Source organism: Astatotilapia calliptera, chromosome 23, assembly GCF_964374335.1.
Source record: "Astatotilapia calliptera chromosome 23, fAstCal68.1, whole genome shotgun sequence".
NCBI lineage: Eukaryota > Metazoa > Chordata > Actinopteri > Cichliformes > Cichlidae > Astatotilapia > Astatotilapia calliptera.
In genome coordinates, this window is record NC_137443.1 from 43,958,058 (window position 1) to 43,981,678 (window position 23,621).

Sequence of the window (23,621 nt, forward strand, 5' to 3'; positions counted from 1 at the left end):
TATTTGCTTTTTGGAGAAGTGAAGGTACAAAAACCTCGTCAATCAAATTTGCTTCGGTGGACAGAAAACAGCCGTTGTAGACTGTTTGGGGTTACCTTTTATAAGTATTGAATTTTCAAAAGTGAAGTCAGTTCTTCTGACCAGGTTCAGACCAGGATGAACACAAGTATGATACTGGACCCACTAGAGAACTGGTCCCAGCTGTGGGTTCACCTCCTCCTGCTGAACTCATAGGACAGACTCTAATGTAGCATCACGTTCATCGGTCACTCCTGACCTCCTGTGAAGCATGACGGATGTGTAATTAATGACTTCATTATTTGGGGCATTATTGCTCTAAAAATCATATTAATAGTATTATTATTATTGTGCTTTAGGCTGCACTGATAACGCAGAGGTCTCTTCTTCCTCTGGGCTGTTTAAAGGGCCAGTTTGTCCAAAGCTGTGTATATACCAGCTGCTGTCAGGCTTCAGATGTCTGCATTAGTCCACAGTCCACTGTTTGTAAGCCATTGCTTTACTGCAAAAGTTCCCATCTACTGTAAAGAAATGGAGATAAGCAGGCACATAATATGAAAAGGCATGCTGTAGCTGACTTTGTCTTTTCTGATCCATCGGTTTGTGTGGCTCTTTCCACAGGAGGGACCTAACCCACACTTTATTTACTTATATGATAAGTTTAGTGGAGTGTAGTGCAAAATACACAGTGTTTACTTTTAATTTAACAACATGAAGCTGCATCAAGTTTCCATGGTGACTGCTCAAGAAATTCTGCATTCATAAATAAACATCAGACTGTCAAAAGAGCTCATCTGTGCGAGACCACCGAGCTGAGGGCATTTTCAGGTCCAGATCCCCCGTACGCCATCGTTGGAGAGCAGTTGACGTTTTTCTTCCTGACTTTGATTTGAACACGTTTAAATGGAAAAGAGTCAAGGAATCTATAAGCCTATCAGGGTATGTGACGCTTTTGCTTTTACTGCATTTCAGTAATTTGAAGAATTTGATGTCGTTTTAAAAGTTGACAAACTGAGAATCATTTTAAGTAACAATGACTAAATTGCTATTTCTTTGACAGGTGTTGTTCAACACACCGATTTATGAACGTGCTCTAAAGATCTGCTGGCATCTTCTGGGCTACAGGACTCAGGTTAGACCCAGATTCATGCAAACCAAAGCTGACAGAAAATATCAGGTCATTTCTGAGGACCTGAGAGTGGTGGTGATTAAATGTCTCCTTTACTTTTAGGTTGCGATAATGACGGAGTTTCTCAGACTTCAGCAGGAAGATCTAATTCCACCGAACCTCACTGCTGAAGATCTGAGAGATCTTTTGGTGGAGAAGAGCAGGGAGACGCTCAGAGAGCAGTGAGTTACTGTCACACCTGAAAGTCTGTTTGTGATGACGTGTAAGTGCTGAGAGAAAACCTCTGCTTTGCTTTCTTTTGAAGGCTGTGGGAGTTTGAGTTAGAGGATTTTGACGAAGAGGAAGCCAAACCTCTTCTAAGGCTGGTAAGACGAGAAAACCCACAAGACTTTTTTTTCATTACGTGCACATAACCTTTACACATAAGCGCACTGTAAATGTGTTTTCTGTTTCAGGTGTGGGCGGTGAACGTCAGCAATAAAATGAGGGACGTTGAATTTGAAGCCAGGTTGCTTCTTCAGTTCCCAGAGGCCGTACCTCCTAAATTTCAGTGAGTCACATGTAACATACAGTTATTAACCCTGTAAGACCCAACCCATCAAAAAACAGCCAGAAAATTCAGATTCTTTGGAACTGAGATGTTTATCAACCCTTTAAACAAAAGCCACACATGAGTTCTTTGCTATGTCATGTTGTGTATGATTTACTTTTATTGTGTATTTATTTTTTGTATCACATTTGATACACTGGGTGTTTTTGGTAACTTTGTGTTAACGACAATGTTACCTTTAGACTAAAAAAGAGTTTTGTCCACAACATTTAGAAATTATAGCAAGTATTGATCATGTTGATGAGATCGAGGTCTCAGAAACTCATGTATGATACAAAGGTGGTTACAGGGTTAACAGTCCAGCTACAGTGTTTCAATATTTAAATGATGCTTTGAATATGTTTAACAGATAACTCTTATCATGTTTTTCTACAGAGCACCTAAACTCCTCAGCGCGGTGAAGGATTACGTTGAAATCCTGAAAAAGAAGCAGCAGGAACAGCCTAACAGCAAACTGCTCACCGCGCAGGAGGTAGTGGTCGAGGTAGTTCCCCGCGTTCTCCAGGGCTTCTGGGAGCTTCCTCCTCGTCCCCTCCTAAACATGGCCTCCCAGAGTCTAAGTATCCTCTCCACCAGTGTCACCAAGGCCACTTTAGATCGTGTCTCCAAGAGCCTCACGGCGATGGAAACACAGGCCGTCTTCACCCGCTCTATCCGAGACGATCTGGTCGACAGCATCCTGACGGAGATTAGACAGAAATTTCCTGAAGAAATTCTGTCTATCCAAGTTGCAAACTTTGCACCCCTGTTGCTGAAGACCATTGCTGATGTAGCAAGGATCCGGATATGTGAAATCTTTGAGCCCCCTTCAAGTCCTGATGTGAAGAGCACAAATGGTGAGCGCTCCTCTGACGGCCTTTCAGTGGCAAATGTTCCACCAGCCGAAGAAGCTCTGTCAGAAAGTGTTGCAGAGCCCGACGCTCCCTGTGAGGAACTTCTTTCTGAAAGGGCATCCAGTCTGAGTACTCGAGACCTTACGATCGAAGGAGCTCTGTCAGAAAGTGTTGCAGAGCCCGACGTTCCCTGTGAGGAACTTCTTTCTGAAAGGGCATCCAGTCTGAGTACTCGAGACCTTACGATCGAAGGAGCTCTGTCAGAAAGTGTTGCAGAGCCCGACGCTCCCTGTGAGGAACCCTATGGCGAGTCCAAATCCTGTGTTGAAGGTGAAGATCATATGATCAACGGATCTTGTTCTGAAATTGGGCCGGTTCCTGATGTTCCCTTTGAGGAACCTTTTCCAGAACCTGAAGCCAGCATGAAGTCCGAAGACCGTCAGATCAAGAAGAAGAAAAAGGGCTTCTTCAAAAGACTGAGAAGTCTGTTCTGCTGCTGTTGCAGACCAAAAGTCACCGACTGACACTGAAGCTGTGACCCAGTGTTGGTGTTGCAGTAACTCTAAATATGTAAATATGTTCCTTAATGATTGTTCTTCATGTTTTTGGGGGTTTCTTTAGTTTTCAGTGGGCTGGGTGTTTTTTCTCCTCCGCGTTCTTTACTTGATTCTTGTTCATAGTTCCTGATTTGTTTTCCTAGTTCTTGTTTCTTAGTTTGTAGTTTCTTGAGTCCACCTGAGTTTCCAGCAATAAAAGCTGCCGATTCAAGTTTCATTCCACGTAAGAGTCCTGTGTTTGGGTCCTACTACCTGCCTGTCACAGCACACCATGACAGAAACTTTATAAACTCATTCATATTTCTACACGAGTCTCCAGCTATGTTAAAGATTTTTTTTCTTTCAAACATTTGTAAGAATCTCTTATGGTTCTCAAAATACTTCCACAAGTCCAGTAAGTGTAGTGCAGTAACATATTGATGGTATTATTTTTAATAATTATTTATTATTTTTAATGCACTTTGAACTGAAACTGGTATATAAAATGTACTTCCTGTAGAAAATGCAGTGTGAATGCTAATAGCTGAATAGCTTGAGTTGAATTTTTATAATTGCTGAAATCTTTGGTGAAAAACATGTTACAGTTTTTGCCCGTTGCTTGAACACATTTTGCAAAACGTCGCTCATTGTGCCAAAACTCTAAACACAAGTAAACATGACACATCAAAATATACCATTCACATCTGTGCCAAACTGAAACTCTGCTGTCAAAACCTAACATTCCTCTGTCAAGATGTAACTCTGTTGACAAAATGACACATACTTGCATCACATGCAGATCAGATCAGGGGGACACACTAGTCTACTTCATATAAAACACTGCAGTCTTTCATTGTCATTGTTTATTCTGAAGGCACATTTTCAGGAGACACAAACAACCAAAAAAAAGCAAATAGGCCTACTCAATATTGTCCACTGCAGCACCATCAATTCAGATAAAGCAAAACACAAACATAATACAGTAATAGAAAAAACACTATACTGTACACACAAAAAATCATGACAATTGTGCATACGTGGGCTCATGGATCCCGCCGTCTGTTGGGGTCTGGCCACAGGACCTCATCGACATCGCAAGCAGTGTCTTCTCCCGCTGGGCACCGGGGAAAATATCCTCTTGCATGTCGAAACCATCCATGGATTGCTGTCACCTGAATGTAAATAGAAATATATGTGGTGGCCCCTAGAGACAAAACACGTACAAACTCCAAAGCACATTTCTAGCTTGAACTGAACTTCCAAAACAGAGCTACCTAGAACAGCGGTCCCCAACCCCCGGGCCTCGGACTGGTACCGGTCCGTGAGTCGTTTGGTACCGGGCCGCGAGAGTTGAGGCTCAGGTGTGAAATGTCTGGTTTTCAGGGTTTTTATCGCTTTTCAGCGTTATTTTGTTATCGTTTTTATCATTAACTCGGTTTTCCTGGGTCTTTTCACGTGTGTTATGAATAAATCTTCTTTTTCGGTACCGGTACTAGTTTTATTTTGTTGTATTTATCCGCGACACCTTAAAGGCCGGTCCGTGAAAATATTGTCGGGCATAAACCGGTCGGTGGTGCAAAAAAGGTTGGAGACCGCTGACCTAGATCACGTAAATGACACAATTGAAAGCATGAAAGCATATGTGTATTGTTTGTGTATTTATGCACAAGCATTCATATATATTCAAATCATTAAAAAACAAAAGTTCATTTGCCTGTTACTACCACACACCAAATCTGGTCGTGGTACTTGGTGAACTGAGAGACACAACAGCAGAGGTCACTATTAATGCTATAAAAGAGGCCTTTGCAAGACATGCAGTTGCCGAGACTGTGGTATCGGACAACAGGCCGCAAGTTTCATCATAACAGTTCAAGCACTTTGCTAAAGAGTACCAGTTCACACATGAAACGAGCAGCCCCAGGTACCCCCAAGCCAACGGGGAGGCAGAACGCGCTGATCGTACCATTAAAGACTTGAGAGGACTGTGACTACAGCAGAGCACTGCTAGCGTGCAGGGCCACCCCACTGGAACATGGGCTCTCACCGGCACAGTTGCTCATGGGGAGACACCTGCGTACCTCTCTGCCACAAGCTGCTGCGAAGCTGGTGCCAAAGTGGCCCGACCTACAGGCTTTTCGCGAGAAGGATGAGGAGGGGAGGCGTGAGCAGGCAAAACACTACAACCGCAGACATAGAGTCAGGACAGAAGGTGTGGATTACTACTGAAGGAACCACTGGAGCAGTAGTTGGACCTGCCAGTGCTCCCAGATCTTATGTGGTAGAGACAGACAGGTTTTCTAAGGAGAAATAGGAGCCACCTCACACCAACAGGGACTGTTACCAGATCTGGTCGAGCGGTGAGACCTCGTGTAAGATTGGATGTGTAATTCTCTGAAGTTATCCATTCAGGCCCTATTCAAAGCTGGCTTAGGCTGTTAGAGATGTTTACAATTATGTGTTTCGTTTAAATGTAAGTGAACAAGTGAGAGATGTGTATCATTTTAACGTTTGATAATGCTCTGCATTCCTGTTCTTGTGAGCTGAGTGAGTCATTATGAAGTATGTCTTTAGCTAAAAGGAGGTGTAGCGGGAGACTACTGTACCCATAAGGCTGTGTGTGTGTGTGTGGGGGGGGGGTATGATCTAAATTATAATATTGCTGACTGTCTGAGGCAAAATTTCCCCAAATCGAATCGAATCATGGATTGAATCGATTCGGGCAAGGGCGTCGATTTGGCATGGACGGAGGGGACATGTCCCCACCAATATCCAGCGATTATTGAATTGTCCTCACCAATAATTTGATCTCTTCGAGTAAAGAAAAGCAAACCTGATAGAAAGAAGAAAAAAAAAGATCTGTCAACGTCTCATTCACCCAACGGTGCCGAAAGAGTTAAATTACGTCCTGTACTGGAGTCCTACCTCATGTGACAAATATGGCCAATGTGATTGGCTGAACCTTTCAGGGAGCTCCGTTGAGTTTTAGCAGCGGCAAGCCTGCGCTCCCAGGAGGAGAGGAGGACGGCAGCAAAGAGGAAGAACCTGGATATAAGAAAGTATTTTTCAGAGAAACCTGTAAGTCACTTAAAGCCAAGTTCACTCATAATGTCACGGTCTGGCTGGCAGACCGTGGGGGTGTAGGGAAGGAGGACACAGGCGCGGTGCTCTATGTACAAGCAGTGCGTTTATTTACAGCGATGGACAGACATGACAATAAATCCCGTGCTCTCCCGACTCCCGTGACGTGTCCTCTTCCCAGTGCTAGTGCTCCTGTCTCCGCTTCTCCGTGATGAGCACCCCGTGCTCGCTGTCCTCTCGTCTCCCCGTAACTCCTGGGGACATAAGAGAGAGGAAGCCGTCAGACACACAATAATGCAGCAGACTCAAACTAGGAACTGGTCGAGAGACTGACGTGAAGCCACGCAATGATCCAGCGTCGGAGAGAGCTCCACCACACTCTCAAATAGCTCCTCCGACAGGCCTGATCAGCTGCAGGTGTGGCCAATCACCTGCCAGGGCCACACACACACACACACACACACACACACACACACACACACACACACACACACACACACGTCTACAAGCAGGGAGAACGAGGGACAGCAATACAAAATACATACATTATAATATTAGTCCATAACTGCTCAGGGTCCTGGGTCTGACACATAAAATGTGTCCGTCACAATAACGTTGCAGGCTATGCTAGGCTTTGGCCCACATCAGTCTAAAACTGTATGTAACCATGAATAACGTGTTTTGGAAACTAACAGCACAACATGCAGCACTGTTAGTTCTCTCAGTCTCAGAGCAGCGTTTCTAATTCTAATCTAAGTGAAGCTGTCAGAGAAAACAGCAGCCTCGAGCAGCCAGGATATTAGTTTACAGAGGCTGTTAGAATTATATGCCTAACGTTAAAATGTTGGTGACACAAGAATTTCATCTTAATGGCACTGACGTATTCATAGGTCATAGTTATGATTTTGCAAATATTCCACCTTGTAGTGCAGTTTGCACAACTTGTTTTAAAAATGCACTCAGCCTACAAACATTACTGATCAGTCAAGATCAGACACACTGAAGCAGCTCCACATTTTATTCTTATTGTCATGTATGTCCTATTTGTCAGGTGACAGAAGAAGCAACACAAAGCTCAGAGAGCAATGGTGACACAAGATCACAGGTGGAATTGGATGATGACGCAGAATGAGAAGAGCGAAAGTGGATCGCTAAATGAAACGGATGAACCAGAACTGGTTTGTAAAAATGCTGCAGCTTCAGTGGTGTGGAACTGGTTTAGCTTTTGTCCGTCAGATACACAACAAAGCACTATTTTTGGTAGAGCATGCTAGCGGGCCGTCGTTATTACCGTGTTGTTTGGAAAATACGGCGCACTTAAAATCAATCCTTTGATTTTTCTGAAAGTCGACAGAGCCCCTTATAACCCCGTGTGCCTTATGTATGAACTCTGGTTGTGTTTACTGACCTCGAAACGATTTTATGTGCACGGCGCTCGAAAATCTGTCAGATGTTTCAGTACGACTTTGCTAAGCTACCACCGCTTGATGGATTGTCGGAGCGTTACGGCTGTCGTAGGCAGGAGCCTCGCGGAGTGAGCCATGTCTCCGTGACGACCAGGACACAGCAGTCACGGACGATTGGCTGTGAGAAGTAGGTTCAGTTCGTCTATTTTGTTGACGACCGACCGTGCGCTGGTCAGAAAGATGCTCGGGAGCGGTGGTTTGAAAGGCTGCTTCTTTAGCCTGGCCAGCAGGCCCGACAGGCATCCCCGCTTTTGTTTGCGTTCCTTCCGCCGCCTGCGTTTCTTGGCAGAGCCGATAACAATCCACGGAGCACCCGATGTTCTCGCTATCTCCGGGGGGATGTTGTGCACCCTCTGATAATCACTGGTAATGGGGATCTGGCTGTTATATCCAATCTTGCATAATTCCAGATGGTTGTAGGAAAATTTGGCTTCACAATAAGGAAAACAAAAGAAGAAGAAAAAGTGGAGAAACAAAAAAGAAAGGCACCCAAGTGGAGAGCATAGAGCCGCTGCGTCTGTGCGCGCCGCCATCTAGTATACTTCTTCTAGTACACAGCCTGGAGGTGTGTTTGGTGTCATTGTCCTGTTGAAAACTGGTCCCTAAATGCAATTTCTCAACGAGAAGTTTGGGCTCGGGTGAGTCTGCGTGCTGAAGATATCTACCTATTCGGAACCATGGTAACAGGGTTCTGGCTGATCGGAGCTGGCTTGAGAAAGCGGAACCGGCTGTTCAAAACCCCACAAGGCTGCCCGCTGGGATTGGAACGATGGGAGAGGCGTGAGTTTCTCAAAATGGGCTCATTGAGTCAGCACGGATAAGATCTTGGAGAGGCTACGGCTGCTGTGAATACTCAGAATAAGATCTCTGACTGCAGACTGGATACATCTCGGAAGGGCTCGCTCGGAATAACATCTCTGGGCACAAATTGGATGACATCTCGGGGAGGCACACTGCCGTGAGTTCTCAGAATCGGCTCCTTGAGCACAAGAATGACAACATCACAGAACGCAAGTATGGCGAAGCTCGCGGCTCTCCAACGGGAGATTGAGAGACCAGTGTTGGACTGTAGAACTGCTTTGAAATTCATATGAGCTGTTCGCACTAAAGTAAAAAGCACCATCACTTATGCGGATACCCCTTCAGCCCCAGACGTGGGCTCAAGGTCGGAGCTGAACAACACCCTGATAACGACTGTGTTGAGTCTGTTCCTTCCCATTCCATGCAAGGCCACCTGGGTTGGCTGGAAGACTGTTTACTTAGCCTGGCAGGGCGAAGGACACTGTCTCAGCTGAACCCTGGACACGCACACACATACAGGGAGTGCAGAATTATTAGGCAAATGAGAAGGGGTGTGGTCTAATGACATCAACACCCTATATCAGGTGTGCATAATTATTAGGCAACATCCTTTCCTTTGGCAAAACGGGTCAAAAGAAGGACTTGACAGGCTCAGAAAAGTCAAAAATAGTGAGATATCTTGCAGAGGGATGCAGCAGTCTCAAAATTACAAAGCTTCTGAAGCGTGATCATCGAACAATCAAGCGTTTCATTCAAAATAGTCAACAGGGTCGCAAGAAGCGTGTGGAAAAACCAAGGCGCAAAATAACTGCCCATGAACTGAGAAAAGTCAAGCGTGCAGCTGCCAAGATGCCACTTGCCACCAGTTTGGCCATATTTCAGAGCTGCAACATCACTGGAGTGCCCAAAAGCACAAGGTGTGCAATACTCAGAGACATGGCCAAGGTAAGAAAGGCTGAAAGACGACCACCACTGAACAAGACACACAAGCTGAAACGTCAAGACTGGGCCAAGAAATATCTCAAGACTGGTTTTTCTAAGGTTTTATGGACTGATGAAATGAAAGTGAGTCTTGATGGGCCAGATGGATGGGCCCGTGGCTGGATTGGTAAAGGGCAGAGAGCTCCAGTCCGACTCAGACGCCAGCAAGGTGGAGGTGGAGTACTGGTTTGGGCTGGTATCATCAAAGATGAGCTTGTGGGGCCTTTTCGGGTTGAGGATGGAGTCAAGCTCAACTCCCAGTCCTACTGCCAGTTTCTGGAAGACACCTTCTTCAAGCAGTGGTACAGGAAGAAGTCTGCATCCTTCAAGAAAAACATGATTTTCATGCAGGACAATGCTCCATCACACGCGTCCAAGTACTCCACAGTGTGGCTGCAAGAAAGGGTATAAAAGAAGAAAAACTAATGACATGGCCTCCTTGTTCACCTGATCTGAACCCCATTGAGAACCTGTGGTCCATCATCAAATGTGAGATTTACAAGGAGGGAAAACAGTACACCTCTCTGAACAGTGTCTGGGAGGCTGTGGTTGCTGCTGCACGCAATGTTGATGGTGAACAGATCAAAACACTGACAGAATCCATGGATGGCAGGCTTTTGAGTGTCCTTGCAAAGAAAGGTGGCTATATTGGTCGCTGATTTGTTTTTGAATGTCAGAAATGTATATTTGTGAATGTGGAGATGTTATATTGGTTTCACTGGTAAAAATCAATAATTGAAATGGGTATATATTTGTTTTTTGTTAAGTTGCCTAATAATTCTGCACAGTAATAGTCACCTGCACACACAGATATCCCCCTAAAATAGCTAAAACTAAAAACAAACTAGAAACCACTTCCAAAAACATTCAGCTTTGATATTAATGAGTTTTTTGGGTTCATTGAGAACATGGTTGTTGTTCAATAATAACATTATTCCTCAAAAATACAACTTGCCTAATAATTCTGCACTCCCTGTATTTGCTTTCGTAGCTGGTGGAGACGGATGGCATTGTCTGCCCTCACTAGGTCCACAACGGCAAGTTCTTGCTGTTGTGTGAACAGGCGTTGGCGTCCTGCCCCAGAAGGTCTTCGAGTCATTCTAGAGAATTCTCATAGTCAGGCCATGGTTGATGACATGGTCCACCAAAGTTGCTCTTATATCATCAGAAATATGGGTCTGTGCGTGGCCTCTTCGACGACCTCCTCCTCCTCTTGCTCTCCCTCCATCCATGCTTGCAAAGTTCTTGAATTGGCTAAACTGAGGGCTTTTTGTAGTTGGCTAATTGGTGTTCAGTTTTTCAAGTACGTGCCTTCAGGTGTGTATTGAGTGGTTGCAATTACCCGATGTGCTTTGTATTTTGGATGTTTTCCAGGGTGGCACCCTGAAATTTCATTTTGTGAACGAAGTGTCTTATGTGTGAAATAGAGTGTAGTATGCAGGACCATGTGTGTTGCATAATTGCAACTAGGGTGCAAAGCAGTGCTTTTGTTTAAGGTATGGGTACATGTGTTTGAGGTATGGTAACAAAAGCTTCAAGTTCAAGAGCAGACTGCAGCGGACTGTACGGGCAGCAGATAGGATCATCGGCACCCCCCTGCCCTCCATCCTGGATGGAGGGCAGGGGGGTGCCGCTCAAGAACCAGGAAACGGGCAGGGAAAATCATCACAGACCCCTCACACCCTGCACACAGACTTTTTGATCTGCTGCCCTCTGGCAGACGGTACAGAAGCCTGCAGACCAGGACCACCCGACACAGGAACAGTTTCTTTCCCCTCGCCATCTCCCTTCTTAACACTTGACCTGTCACACTGCTCCCACTGCCAGACTGCAGCTGCACCTTATGTACATTTGTAGTATTCATTCCACCTCATTCATTTCTGTATTTTATGTCTATACGTTTAGATTCGTTATTTATAGTTGCTGTTGTGGATAAGGCGTAGCTTTGGGTCACGTGGTGTCGGTAATAGTGATTGCTATATCATCTGTTCACGTCCTGAGGGAATTTTTGTGAATGAGTGGGTGATGGAGGAAGTCGACTTTTGCTGACCGCTCAAGCTTGGAATGTTTTGATCACTGTTTTTCTACCGATTTTAAGGATTTGATAACAAATAAAGGAGTTTTAACCTGGAACTTTGACTTACGTTTTAAACAGCGGGCGCGTCAACATTATTCCCCTATTCAGCTGCTCGGCGACTCAAAGGCTTGACAGTCGCCAATAGTTGCTTTACACAGCTTTGTGTATGTGTGTATATAGACACGTGTGTGTGTGTGTGTGTGTGTGTGTGTGTGTGTGTGTGTGTGTGTGTGTGTGTGTGTGTGTGTGTGTGTGTGTGTGTGTGTGTGTGTGTGTGTGTGCCCTCACAGAAGGAAGGTCACAGCAGGAGCTTTTCTCGAACGCATTTCCAATCAGTTTTTTACAAGAAGTGTGGCTCATACAACGGTATAAATGTATTCTTTGTGATACTTTATAAATATGAAACTCTAAAGATTTTGAGTTCATGCACATTGTGAAACAAGAATCTAAATATTTGTGTCACAATGATTTCTATAAAAGCATTTTGTTTATGGGGATAATGTGACAAATCTTTTGTGACCCTATTAATGATCAGTGGTAATTGAAGAGGAACCCTGGCTCGGGACATTTTCATGACAAGTGTCAGCGCAGACATCTACTAACGAGAGAACATGTTTTATCATCATAAACACGGTGATGTGAAGCATCGCTAAAGTGTCACTTCAGTAATGTTGACTCATGTTTTTAATAATGACTTTAAAACACTCATTTCTGTGGTTTATTTTAAGTTTACAGAATATAACATGTGGTAAGACGACGAGTTTTACTTCTCACTGTCCATGTCATGTGTATCTATTTATCATGTATGCTACTTTGCCGAAAATGTTTCATTGTGTTCATGAAATAAACCAGACTTTCACTGTCTGCATCTTTTACTGTTTTCTGCTTTTGTTCACTCCAAGTTTGACAAACCTACAGATATCCAGAGTTAACTCACTAACAATGTGGAGCAGTCTCAGTGTATTTAGCTGCTTTTTCCCTGAACACAACCAACTAAGAGAAACGCCTGTAGGCCTCACTTTGGTCATTTTGAACGCTGAAGGAGATTTGTTCCATAGACACCTTATACTAGTGTTTCCTGCACTACTATGTTCTATTTAAATCCAGATTCCTTTTATAGTTTGCAGTGAAATTTGTTAAACCGTTGCTTAATGGGACAGAAGTACAAGTCACTCTTTACTAACACATTTATAGATGAGTTTATTGCTGAACGACACAGCTGGCAGTCTCACACACTCTTTAGGTTTTTCAAGTTTTGTGTGTAATGGTTTAGTCTATTTTTAGTCCTGCTTTTGCTTTGAGCAGTCTGTTTTTATTTTGTCTCGCGAGTGTGTGTTTTTCAAACGAGATCCTCCTCAGTTTGATTTTGTTACCACAAACTTTGTGTGAAGTTCACAACAGAGGTAAAGAGATTTAAACACACCAGTTTAAGGAGGCAGCGATTGGACCAGCTGCACAGGGCTGGTGAAGCAGAGAGTGTCGGGGGAGATGTGCAACAGAAGCAGAGGGAACATTTTACAAGATGATAAATGGCACATTTAGGTGATTAAGGATTTGTTGACAAGATTAAAAGACACGTCCGTCAGAGTTCAACAACATTACAGTTTGATTAAATAAAAAGTTTTTAAACTACACAAGGTTCATTTTCTCCTCTGATAGTAATCATATTAAACATGTCAAGAAAGAAAGAGTATAAAGAAAAATAGTAAATGTGTCTAATTAAACTCTTCCTGTGAACCTTATATCATCCTTTAATATGTTCGGTGTTACAAACTTGAAGAAGCACAGAAAAGATCATCAGACATTAATCTAATCAGTTTTCAGCCTTCATTCATATTGAAAAGTTGAAATCTTCCCTGCTAGACCCAAGTGCAGCGTTTAACACCGTTGGCCAGAACATTTTATTACAGCTATTATTAAATGGAGAGTCCTCTTCACACACTGAGGTTAATTATGAAGCTCCACAGGCTTCTGTGCAAAGACCAGTTCTGTTTACATTATACGTGCTTTAGAAGACATAGCATACATTTTCACTGCTATGCATATGATACCCGCTTTTATTGGTTAAACTGCCTGGATGTCTTAGACACATAATGAGCTTTAATTTTCTGCTTCTAAGTTCAGATAGAACTGAGGTTATTGTAACGGGGCGTAAAAATCTTAGAAACACTGTGGCTAACAAGATCCTTACTCTGGATGGCATCGCCTTAAGCCGCCTGTTGCAGCCATTTGGCACATTATAAGTCAAATTGAAGCACACGATCCCAAAGCACAACATCAACATTTATTTATATACAAAAATGAAAATTCTTTTTACAGAAAAGAATTGTAACTTCACAATATTGCATTAAGATGAGCAGACAGATTTTAATCTCAGCATCGTGCACACAGATTTTTCAGGACACTGGAAGAGTTCCTGCCGTGGATTTAGATGTTAGTGTTGTGTGGATGATCCCATTCTGTGATCTTTGTGTTACTAACACTGATGCTTTTACACTTTAGGACCCTCGAGACCTCTGCTGCTCAGCCGTCCTGATCGCTGCCTCCACTTTAACCAGAGGCTGTAACCTCTGATCATTTCACCTGCACCGACAGTAAAACTCTTCTCCAGAACCAAACGTGCCATAAACCCGTCACAGCTTCATCATCAGCTCAGTCTCAGCAACATGCAGACGACCGAGCAGCAGAAACTCTGCAGGGAACGTCTGAAGTCTGTTCTTCAGTTTTCCCAGCTCACTGTTTATTGAACATGAGACAGAAAAATAACTTCACCTTTAATGTGAAACTTTTATCGCCTGTGACATATTTGCAGGAAGTTTTCATGCTGTGATTTAGTGTCACAGCCATAAATATCACACAAGGTAAAAACTACAAGTCCCAGCATCCTCTGTGTTTAGGGAGGAGCAGTGAAAGTGAAAGTGTTGATCCTCCGTTCAGAGCAGCAGGAGGAGGAAGGTGGAGCTGAGGCAGGCGAGTGTTAACATGAATATGTTTCTTCTTATGACATAAAATAATTCCACGCTGTTCGTGTCTGTGGGTGAAACGTGAGGCCGGTCGGCTCCTCTGAGCGCTGGTTTCCTGTAAGTAGAGAGGAAGTGAGTTTAGCTGAGAGAGCAGGAGGAGAGTGAGAGCTGTGCTGAGGCAGGTAAGTGTTAACACCGCTCTGACATTACTGTGTCTCTGTGGCGGGAACAACAGGCTCCGTCAGTGGAGGCAAAAATAATCAGACTTTGGTTTTTCAAAGGAAACTACTTTATGTTGGGAGAAGCCGCGCGCTCATTGGATAACGACTTGTCAATCTCAAGTTATTAGCCAATGAGCGCGCAGGTTCACAGTAAGACCCGCCCTTATCACGACGGGTTTTAAAACTAAAATGGCGACAGAAACTCTGTGAGTGGAGTTCAGGCTGACTTTATGAAAGTGCGACGTTTGAGCGACTTCCTGTTCTCAGTGCCGGCGTCCTGATCACCGAGGTTTCTGTTGCTCTGATGTCTGATATTGATTATATCGGTAAACAGGCTGCAGGCAGAAACATCAGGTCTGATCTGAAAATCCCTTCAGAAACAAACTTTAAGAGTTTTATGTCCGTGAGGCTGTAAAACTGTAACGTGTCCTGTGATCTATAAACACTCTGTGATGAATAATCTGAAGTCATTTTGAGCCTGACAGTAGTTTCCTGTCACAGAGCTGAAGCTGCAGGCAGTTTTTGGCACCTTTATATTTAATTTATTCCAAAATAAATCAATAAAGGTAGAAAAGAACTCTCAGTGACATTAAAAATCTATTTTTAAAGACAGATGTGACCAAGTGCAACAAATATAAGATGAGATGTTTACAGATATTTGAAGTATTGATCATATGTAGAACACAGAGCAGGTCCAATAACAGAGTCATGCTGCTCACAAACAGCAGTTTGGTTTCATGAGCTCACTTCCTGCAGTGATCCTCAGCTTCTCTCCAAAGGAGCCGTAACATGTGGGCTCCTCACCATGATGATGATCCCAAACACACTGAGTTCCTTCATCCACCTGATCATGTACTTATTAAATAATGTGATGGTTTTGGTGTTTTTTAAAGACTTTGAGCCTCTAAAATAACTGGTTTGGACTTTAGGGCCAAAGCTCCAACATTAGAAAGCCGTCAGTGTGATGCTTCCAGTACAACAGCACCTCTGAGTGTGTGTGTTTACCTCTCAGACTAACTCCACCCTGACATCAAGAAGATGGAGGAAGAGGACGGAGCAGCATCCAGCTGTGTGTCTGTGAGGAGTGACGGGGTTACACAAACACCTCCACCTTACAGTCATGGACCTGCAGCAATAATGTAAGAACACTACTAACTTTATTAGTCATTTCAACATAACCATGACAGAATCATTGATCTGTGATTGGTTCAAACTGTTTGATCTGAGTTTGCTTTTTATTGACTTGTTTTCTTGCTAAGATCTGAACTCTGTAAGTTTAAGTGAAGTCAGTGCAGCAGAATCAGAGAAGAGCTGAGAACAAACTGAGTTCATTCAGAGACAGAAAAACTGGCTGATGATTGGCTGACCTGTCAGCGTTATGAGGCAGACACAATATCACAGAGGGATCAGCTGATCATATGGCTGTCAGAGAGAACTGATCAGTTATTGATGTTTGTGTTTGCAGAGGTCAGAGGTCACAGTCTCCAGCATCCAGCTGTGTGTCTGTGAGGAGTGACAGGTCCAGAAACAGACCTCCACATTTCAGTGATGAACCTGCACCAACAGTGAACTTCAATCATGGAGCTCAGCTGACCATGTAAGAGAGCTGCTGACTCAGAGTTCAAAGGTTGTTTCTATAAATGTTCTGCCAGTGACATCATAACTTAACCTAACACTGGTCTGTGTATGAAGTATCATTTAGTGGCAGTTGTTAAAGTTGTATAATGATGATGCTAGTTTGGGGTGTATTTTCCTGCTGATGCAAATGCATCTACTTTGCCCTTTGTCTGGTGCTTTGGACAAAGACGTCCAATGAAACTCAGAATGACACAGTTTGCACCACCAGCAGGCAGAGGAAGTGGCTGACATCCAGAAATCCTACCAGTGGCTGAACAAAGCTGGACTGAAAGACAGCACAGAGGCACTAATCATGGCAGCACAGGAACAAGCTCCGAGCACAAGACCCATAGAGCCCGGGGTCTACATGGCTCTTTTTGGGAGGGTTGTGTTGTATTAATAGTGACTTTGTTTCTTTGGACCAAAATCTTTTGTTTTTCAGTTCAGTTGCAACATTGACTAACACTAATGCAGGGGTCGGCAACCTGCGGCTCTTTAGTCCTTACAGTGCGGCTCCTCGTGGTTTGGGAAAATAAATTAGAAGTATTTAGCTGAAGTGTATTTTATTTATGTTCTTTTTTAACTTGTAGTTCTAAATTGGAAGATTATTGTGATATTGAAATCTAAAAATAAAATTATATTTTTTATTTTTTCATCGCTCAAATAAGCGTCACACTCGTGGAAGCCGGTGTACCCGCCGAAACGCCGTGCATTTATCGAGACTTTCAGCCCCAGGTAGGCCAATTATGGATCTTGGATCCACATTATGTCAGCAGCTGTTCTCCACCGTGAACTATGTTAAAAACAAACACCGCTCACGCCTCACAGACGACAGCTTACAGTCCTGTAAAGATGAAAGTGACTTCGTACAGCCCCGACCTGCAGACGCTGTGCGCAGAGGTTCAGGAGCAGAAGTCCCGTTGTAAACATATCACGGCAGACCCGACGATGTTTGCATGAACACGCTTTTCAGCTTCTCTTTATTGACCACTTTTCACACACGGTTGCTGTACGCACACAGCCGGCTGTAGCTTTGCAGCTCACAGCCCGACACACACCAACACAACAGCACAGACGTTAAGGCGGCGAGGCGTGATTGCGGGTGCTGCTCAGGTGCGTCCGCCTCCCCTGCAGCGGCGCTGCAGACCACGCCCCGCCACACACATTAACCAGGTAAAATACATATTTAGGCAGAATTTTGCAAATATCTATTTTTCATCTTTCAGCAGCATAGAGCTTTTTTTCCAATTATTTTTTAAAAGTCAGGTCAAGGCTCCAAAAGCCCAAAGGAGATATAAGGGTGGCGGCTCACAGCAGTTTTTGTTTGCTACATCATTTTAGTTCAGCTGGGTGTCTTTCCTTTTGTTATATTTCTTTAAGAGTTCAAATGTGTTCATTACATAAATAACATGTAATTTTCTCTGTAGCACTTCATGGATTTCATAAGCAACACACCTTAGTTGTTCACACAAAGCATAAAGGTAAAAAACAGTATATACAGTGTTATCTTCATTCTAGATGTCAAAAAGTATTTGTGGCTCCCAGTGTTTTCTTTTGCGTGGAAACTGGCTCCAAATGGCTCTTTGGGTCCTGAAGGTTGCTGACCCCTGACCTAATGGTATATTTTTTTTAGCTGGATCGTTCTATAAAAACATGAATCAAATCTGAGAAAAGTTTCCACCTGACCTGTTGAATGTTATTGAAGCCAGAAGTTTGCCTTCATACTGTGTTTCTTGCATGCCTTTTGTGGTGTACTAATTGATGTGAAATGAATGCAATGTGGTTGTGTTTGCAGAGGTCAGAGGTCACAGTCTCCAGCATCCAGCTGTGTGTCTGTGAGGAGTGACTGGTCCAGAAACACACCTCCACAATTCAGTAATGAACCTGCAGCAACAATGTTCTTCAATCATGGAGCTCAGCTGACCATGTAAGAGAGCTGCTGACTCAGAGTTCAAAGGTTGTTTCTATAAATGTTCTACCAGTGACATCATAAATGATTCCTAATGGTGGTCCGGGTACAATAATGCTAGTATCAATCGTAGTAGTAATGCAATCCAAGGTAATGATTTCTTCTCTGTTGCTGTGAACGTCTCTGCAGCCGTCTGTACTCTAATCTGAGACAACTATTACTGACAGAAACCATCACATCATCCAGTTTGTGTGTTTGCAGCTGCTTAAAAGATTTTAAACAGAGATTAATCAGTAATTCATGTGATGTGTTTGTGTTTGCAGAGGTCAGAGGTCACAGTCTCCAGCATCCAGCTGTGTGTCTATGAGGAGTGACTGGTCCAAAGACAAACCTCCAGGCTTCAGTGATGAACCTGCAGCAACAATGTTCTTCAATCATGGAGCTCAGCTGACCATGTAAGAGAGCTGCTGACTCATTTACGGGTGTTTGAAATTCTGTGACCACTTTGTAATTTTAGTTTATATTTTAAAGTGTTTTTATTTGTAGTTGCCTGTATTTTTATTACACTGTGTGTAACGTGGTGGTTTGTGCTGTTTGGGATTGTTTTGGTGTATTTGTGTCAGAACATCAGATAAATGATTTCATCACATTTTAAAAGAAAGTATCAGGATAATAATCTGAACTGAGTCATCAGAAATAGAAAGATGGTCTCAACAGGCCACTGAGCTGATCTCCAAAGAAATGCAGAAGATTGAAGAGTCCGAGGCTGTTTATTTGTCACAGGCATCGTCATACACGTACAACACAGTGAAATGTGCTGAGCTGCTCCTGTGACTGGACAAAACATTATAAACAATCATTAAATGAAATAATGAAACATTGTGCAGATGTAATGTTAAAGTGCTTTGTGCCACATTAGCACAGCATGTACTGACAGAGCAGTGCAAGCAGAACAAAGCAAATGAGCAAAGTGATGTAAACAGAGTAACTGAACAGAGTGAGCAGAGTAATATCAGCAGTAATGAAGCAGCAGGATCAGTGTAGCAGCGTGTGACGTCATAATGAATCAGGTATGATCTGAAATATGACAGTGAGACAAGAACATGATGTAAGGTCCTGTTTAAACCCTGATGGTGATGCTATGAGGGGAGCATGTTCTGATTTAGGACTTGGATGGTCTGAGGATAGAAGCTCCTCTCTGTTTGTGTCCTGATGGTGCAGAAGCTTCTGCCTGATTGGCTCTGTGATGAAGGCTTTTACTGTGGAGTTTGTAGGCTGATCACTCTGTGTTTAATAAGACAGGCAGGAACAGCAAAGGAAACTTGGATTCTGAACTCAAACACAAGTTTCTCCACTTTGACTTTTCTCTGTGACCATCAGAGCTTCTGCACAGTGTCATCAAATCTGGATGTTTGTCACTGACAGTCAATGATTTTAGTGATAAAGAAATGTGTTCACAGAGGGAGGAAGAGGAAGAGGAGTGGTGTCTGTGAGGAGGAGCAGCTGTCCTGCTGTGCTTTGTGTCAGGACGTCCTGAAGGATCCAGTCTCTACCAGCTGTGGACACTGGTTCTGCAGACAGTGCATCTCCTCATACTGGGACCAGTCTGCTTCATCAGGAGACTGGTCCTGTCCCCAGTGTGGAGAAAGATCCAGAAGCAGAGCTGGACTGCAGACAGCCAGTCAGAGCAGCTGTGTACAAAGTAAGACTGAACATCTGTCTGCTGATGGACTCATTTCTGAAAACTGGACTTCTTGTTGTTGTTCAGACATTGAAGAGTTTTCTTTCTGTTTTTCTTTCTTTCAGCAGATGTTGGTCTGCAGGAGGTTTTAGATGAACATAAGATCAGTCTGAGGAGGAGATGTGAACGTGTGACTGAAGGAAGTGATGAAACAGGAAGTAGAACCCTCCTCAACAGGATCTACACTGAGCTCTACATCACAGAGGGACAGAGTGAAGAGGTTCATAGCCAACATGAGGTGAGGCAGCTGGAGACAGCTTCCAAGATGGACGCCCTCCATGACACTCCAATCAGGTGCCAGGACATCTTTAAAGCCTTACCTGACCAACAGAGACCCATCAGAGTGGTTCTGACCAACGGCGTGGCTGGTGTTGGAAAAACCTTCTCAGTGCAGAAGTTCACTCTGGACTGGGCAGAGGGCTTGGAGAACCAACATGTCAGTGTGGTGGTTCTGCTTTCATTCAGGGAGCTGAACCTGATCAGAGATGAGCAGTACAGTCTTCTGGAGCTGCTCCATGTTTTCCATCCAACATTAGAGAAGGTCACAGCAGAGAAGCTGGCTGTCTCTCAGCTTTTGTTCATCTTTGACGGCCTGGATGAAAGCAGACTTTCATTGGATTTCACCAACAGGAAGCTGCTGTCTGATGTCACACAGAAGTCATCAGTCAGCCAGCTGCTGACAAACCTCATCCAGGGGAATCTGCTTCCCTCGGCTCTCGTCTGGATAACTTCCCGACCTGCAGCGGCCAATCAGATCCCTCCTACATGTGTTGACAGGCTAACAGAAGTACGAGGCTTCACTGACGCCCAGAAGGAGGAGTACTTCAGGAGGAGATTCAGTGATGAAGAGCTGTCCAGCAGAATCATCTCCCACATGAAGACATCCAGGAGCCTCCACATCATGTGTAGAATCCCAGTCTTCTGCTGGATCACTGCTACAGTTCTGGAGCACATGTTGACTACAGAGCAGAGAGGAGAGCTGCCCAAGACCCTGACTGACATGTACTCACACTTCCTGCTGGTTCAGACAAAGAGGAAGAAGAACAAGTACCACGAGGGACATGAGACGAGTCCACAGGAGCTGACAGAGGCTGACAGGGAAGTTCTTCTGAAACTGGGGAGGCTGGCGTTTGAACATCTGGAGAAAGGAAACATCATGTTCTACCAAGAAGACCTGGAGCAGTGTGGTCTGGATGTGACAGAGGCCTCGGTGTACTCAGGAGTTTGTACAGAGATCTTCAAAAGAGAGTGTGTGATCTTCCAGAAACCAGTCTACTGCTTTGTTCATCTGAGCATCCAGGAGTTTCTGGCTGCAGTCTACATGTTCCACTGTTTCACCAACAGGAAGTCAGAGGTGCTGAAGAACTTCCTGGGAAAAAAATACAAAGAGTCATCTCTGGATGATTTCCTTAAACGAGCCATGGAGAAATCCCTCCAGAGTAAAAATGGCCACCTGGACCTGTTTGTCCGCTTCCTTCATGGCCTCTGTCTGGAGTCCAACCAGAGACTCTTAGGAGGTCTGCTGGGTCAGACAGAGAACAGTCCAGAAACCATCCAGAGAGTCATCAAGAACCTGAAGAATAACAAGAAGTTTAATTCCTGTCCTGACAGAAACATCAACATCTTCCACTGTCTGATGGAGATGAACGACCTCTCAGTACATCAGGAGATCCAAGAGTTCCTGAAGTCAAAGCAAAGGTCAAAGAAACTCTCTGAGATCCACTGCTCAGCTCTGGCCTTCATGCTGCAGATGTCAGAGGAGGTTCTGGATGAGTTTGACCTGCAGAAGTACAAAGCTTCAAAGGAGGGACGACTGAGACTGATTCCAGCTGTGAGGAACTGCAGAAAGGCTCGGTGAGTCCAGATGTGATCATTACATCATTGATCAGTGTCGGTTAATAGTTTAATGTTTAAATTAAAAACACAGTCCTTGGTTATAAAGTGCTTTACAAACACCAACGTTACGGCTAACAGCTGGATTCTCCTGTTTCAGTGCAGCTAGCCAAACAACAAAGAGCCACTTGCTGCTAAAGACAGAGTGAAAGTGGACGGTATATCCTCCATTCTTCATGTAAAACACATGCAATGAATTGTAATGCACCATCTGTGTTTACCTTCATGCAGTTTTCTCTTTATGGTGGACTTGGATATTTAAATGTTTACCTCCTGGAGAGTCTTGTTCACTTGATTAGTTTTTGTGAAGGGGATTCTCCTCACCCCGTCTCCAAGGGAGACACCAGCTACCCTTCAGAGAAAATTTATTTGCCCCACTGGTAACCACGATCTGGTTCTTCCCGTCACTGCCCACAGCTCGTGACCATAGGTGAGGGCAGGGACGTAGATCGACCGGTAAATTGAGAGCTTCGCTGTCAGGCTCAGCTCTCTCTCTTCACCACGACAGACCAGTACAGTGTCCACCTCACTGTTACCGCAGCAACAGTCTGTCTGTTGATTCCTGCTCCCCTCCCCCTTCTTTACACGACCCTGAGATACTCAGACTCCTCCACCTGGGGCAGGAACGTCTCTGAGCCAGAGTGGGCACTCCACCCTTTCCCAGCTGAGGACCATGGCCTCAGATGCTGATCCTCATTCACACGGCTTCACACTCTGCTGAGAACAGCTCCACTGTGAGCTGGAGGCCATCACCTGATGAAGCCAACAGAACCACATCCTCTGTGAAAACAGAGACCAGACTCTGGCTGTATCCCAATTCAGGGTCTGCAGCCTTAAAGGACGCATTTTAAGGCCGATTACATCACAGCGACGCGACGAAGGTCGCTGCTCGAAATGCGGCCCTCAAATGCGTCCTTAATTTCGCTGAATTTTAAGGACGTGGCGGTGTAGACTTCATATAGTATACTACTATACTATACACTATTATTAGTATAGTCTACTATTATACTAGACACTATTATTAGTATAGTATACTATTATACTAGACACTATTATTAGTATAGTATACTATACTATACACTATTATTAGTGTAGTCTACTATTATACTGTACATATCTGTTTTTAACAGGGAATCTTGATCATGTTACATTTGACTTCTGTTGAGCTTCTTGAATTGTCACCTTCAGTTCCTTTCATTTACTCTTCCAGTGTCTTTGGTTTAAATGTATTTACCCTGATAACTGCATATGAAACAGTTGACCTCTTGTCACTCACTATTATCTGTTTGCCATAAAAGTGTTGGTGATGTGTTGGGAGAATCATTATTTTCAGTCTCTTCTTATAAACATAGTGAGGCAAAGATGTGGGTCGTGGTCCCTGATAATCAGACGTGTCTGTGTTCTGTTACATGTGACGTTAGAGAGGTTTTAGTGGAGATAAAAACAGGACCAACATCACTCGTGACTGCTTTCCTGTCTTCAGTGTGTTTACTGTTGGAGCTCGTCCTCCTGTTGCATCTGTCACAGCTGTTACGCTCCTCTGTGACTCCTCCTCTGTCTGCTGTCACACTGCAGGAGTTTTTGGTCATGGCGTGTGAATAACTGCCGAGGTCGGCTAGGACGACGCCACCACTCGTTGTCAGACCCTGTCACGCTGTCTGGTGTCATCTTTAGCCGAGGTTATTAAGAACTTCAAAATGAAACCAGTCTCTGTTTTCAGTCTCCGCCCTCTTTTGCAGCTTTGA

General features: G+C 44.0%; 4 protein-coding genes and 1 long non-coding RNA gene across 6 annotated transcripts in view; 4 read left to right on the forward strand and 1 right to left on the reverse strand.

The window, feature by feature from the left end:
* Positions 1-23,621, forward strand: part of LOC113017716 (NACHT, LRR and PYD domains-containing protein 12-like) — a 1,242,929-nt gene that overhangs the window by 876,771 nt on the left and 342,537 nt on the right. The window lies entirely within an intron of this gene.
* Positions 1-23,621, forward strand: part of LOC145419390 (protein NLRC3-like) — a 250,300-nt gene that overhangs the window by 108,118 nt on the left and 118,561 nt on the right. The window lies entirely within an intron of this gene.
* LOC113018374 (uncharacterized) lies at positions 1,252-3,114 on the forward strand. The gene is made up of 2 exons (XM_080297055.1): positions 1,252-1,697; positions 2,133-3,114. Exons 1-2 carry the CDS (start codon positions 1,585-1,587, stop codon positions 3,112-3,114), a joined length of 1,095 nt encoding a protein of 364 aa, XP_080153181.1. The 5' UTR covers positions 1,252-1,584.
* Positions 6,295-6,647, reverse strand: LOC145424037 (uncharacterized). The gene is made up of 2 exons (XR_013904991.1): positions 6,542-6,647; positions 6,295-6,461 (listed from the first exon to the last, which is right to left on the reverse strand). It is a non-coding gene; the product is annotated as an uncharacterized LOC145424037 (long non-coding RNA).
* LOC145419349 (NACHT, LRR and PYD domains-containing protein 12-like) overlaps positions 18,724-23,621 on the forward strand; it is a 28,885-nt gene continuing 23,987 nt past the window's right edge. The window contains exons 1-2 of the mRNA XM_080297056.1: positions 18,724-19,944; positions 20,049-21,837. Coding sequence (XP_080153182.1) covers positions 19,671-19,944; positions 20,049-21,837 — 2,063 coding nt within the window. The 5' untranslated portion in view covers positions 18,724-19,670. The remainder of the gene's footprint in view (positions 19,945-20,048; positions 21,838-23,621) is intronic.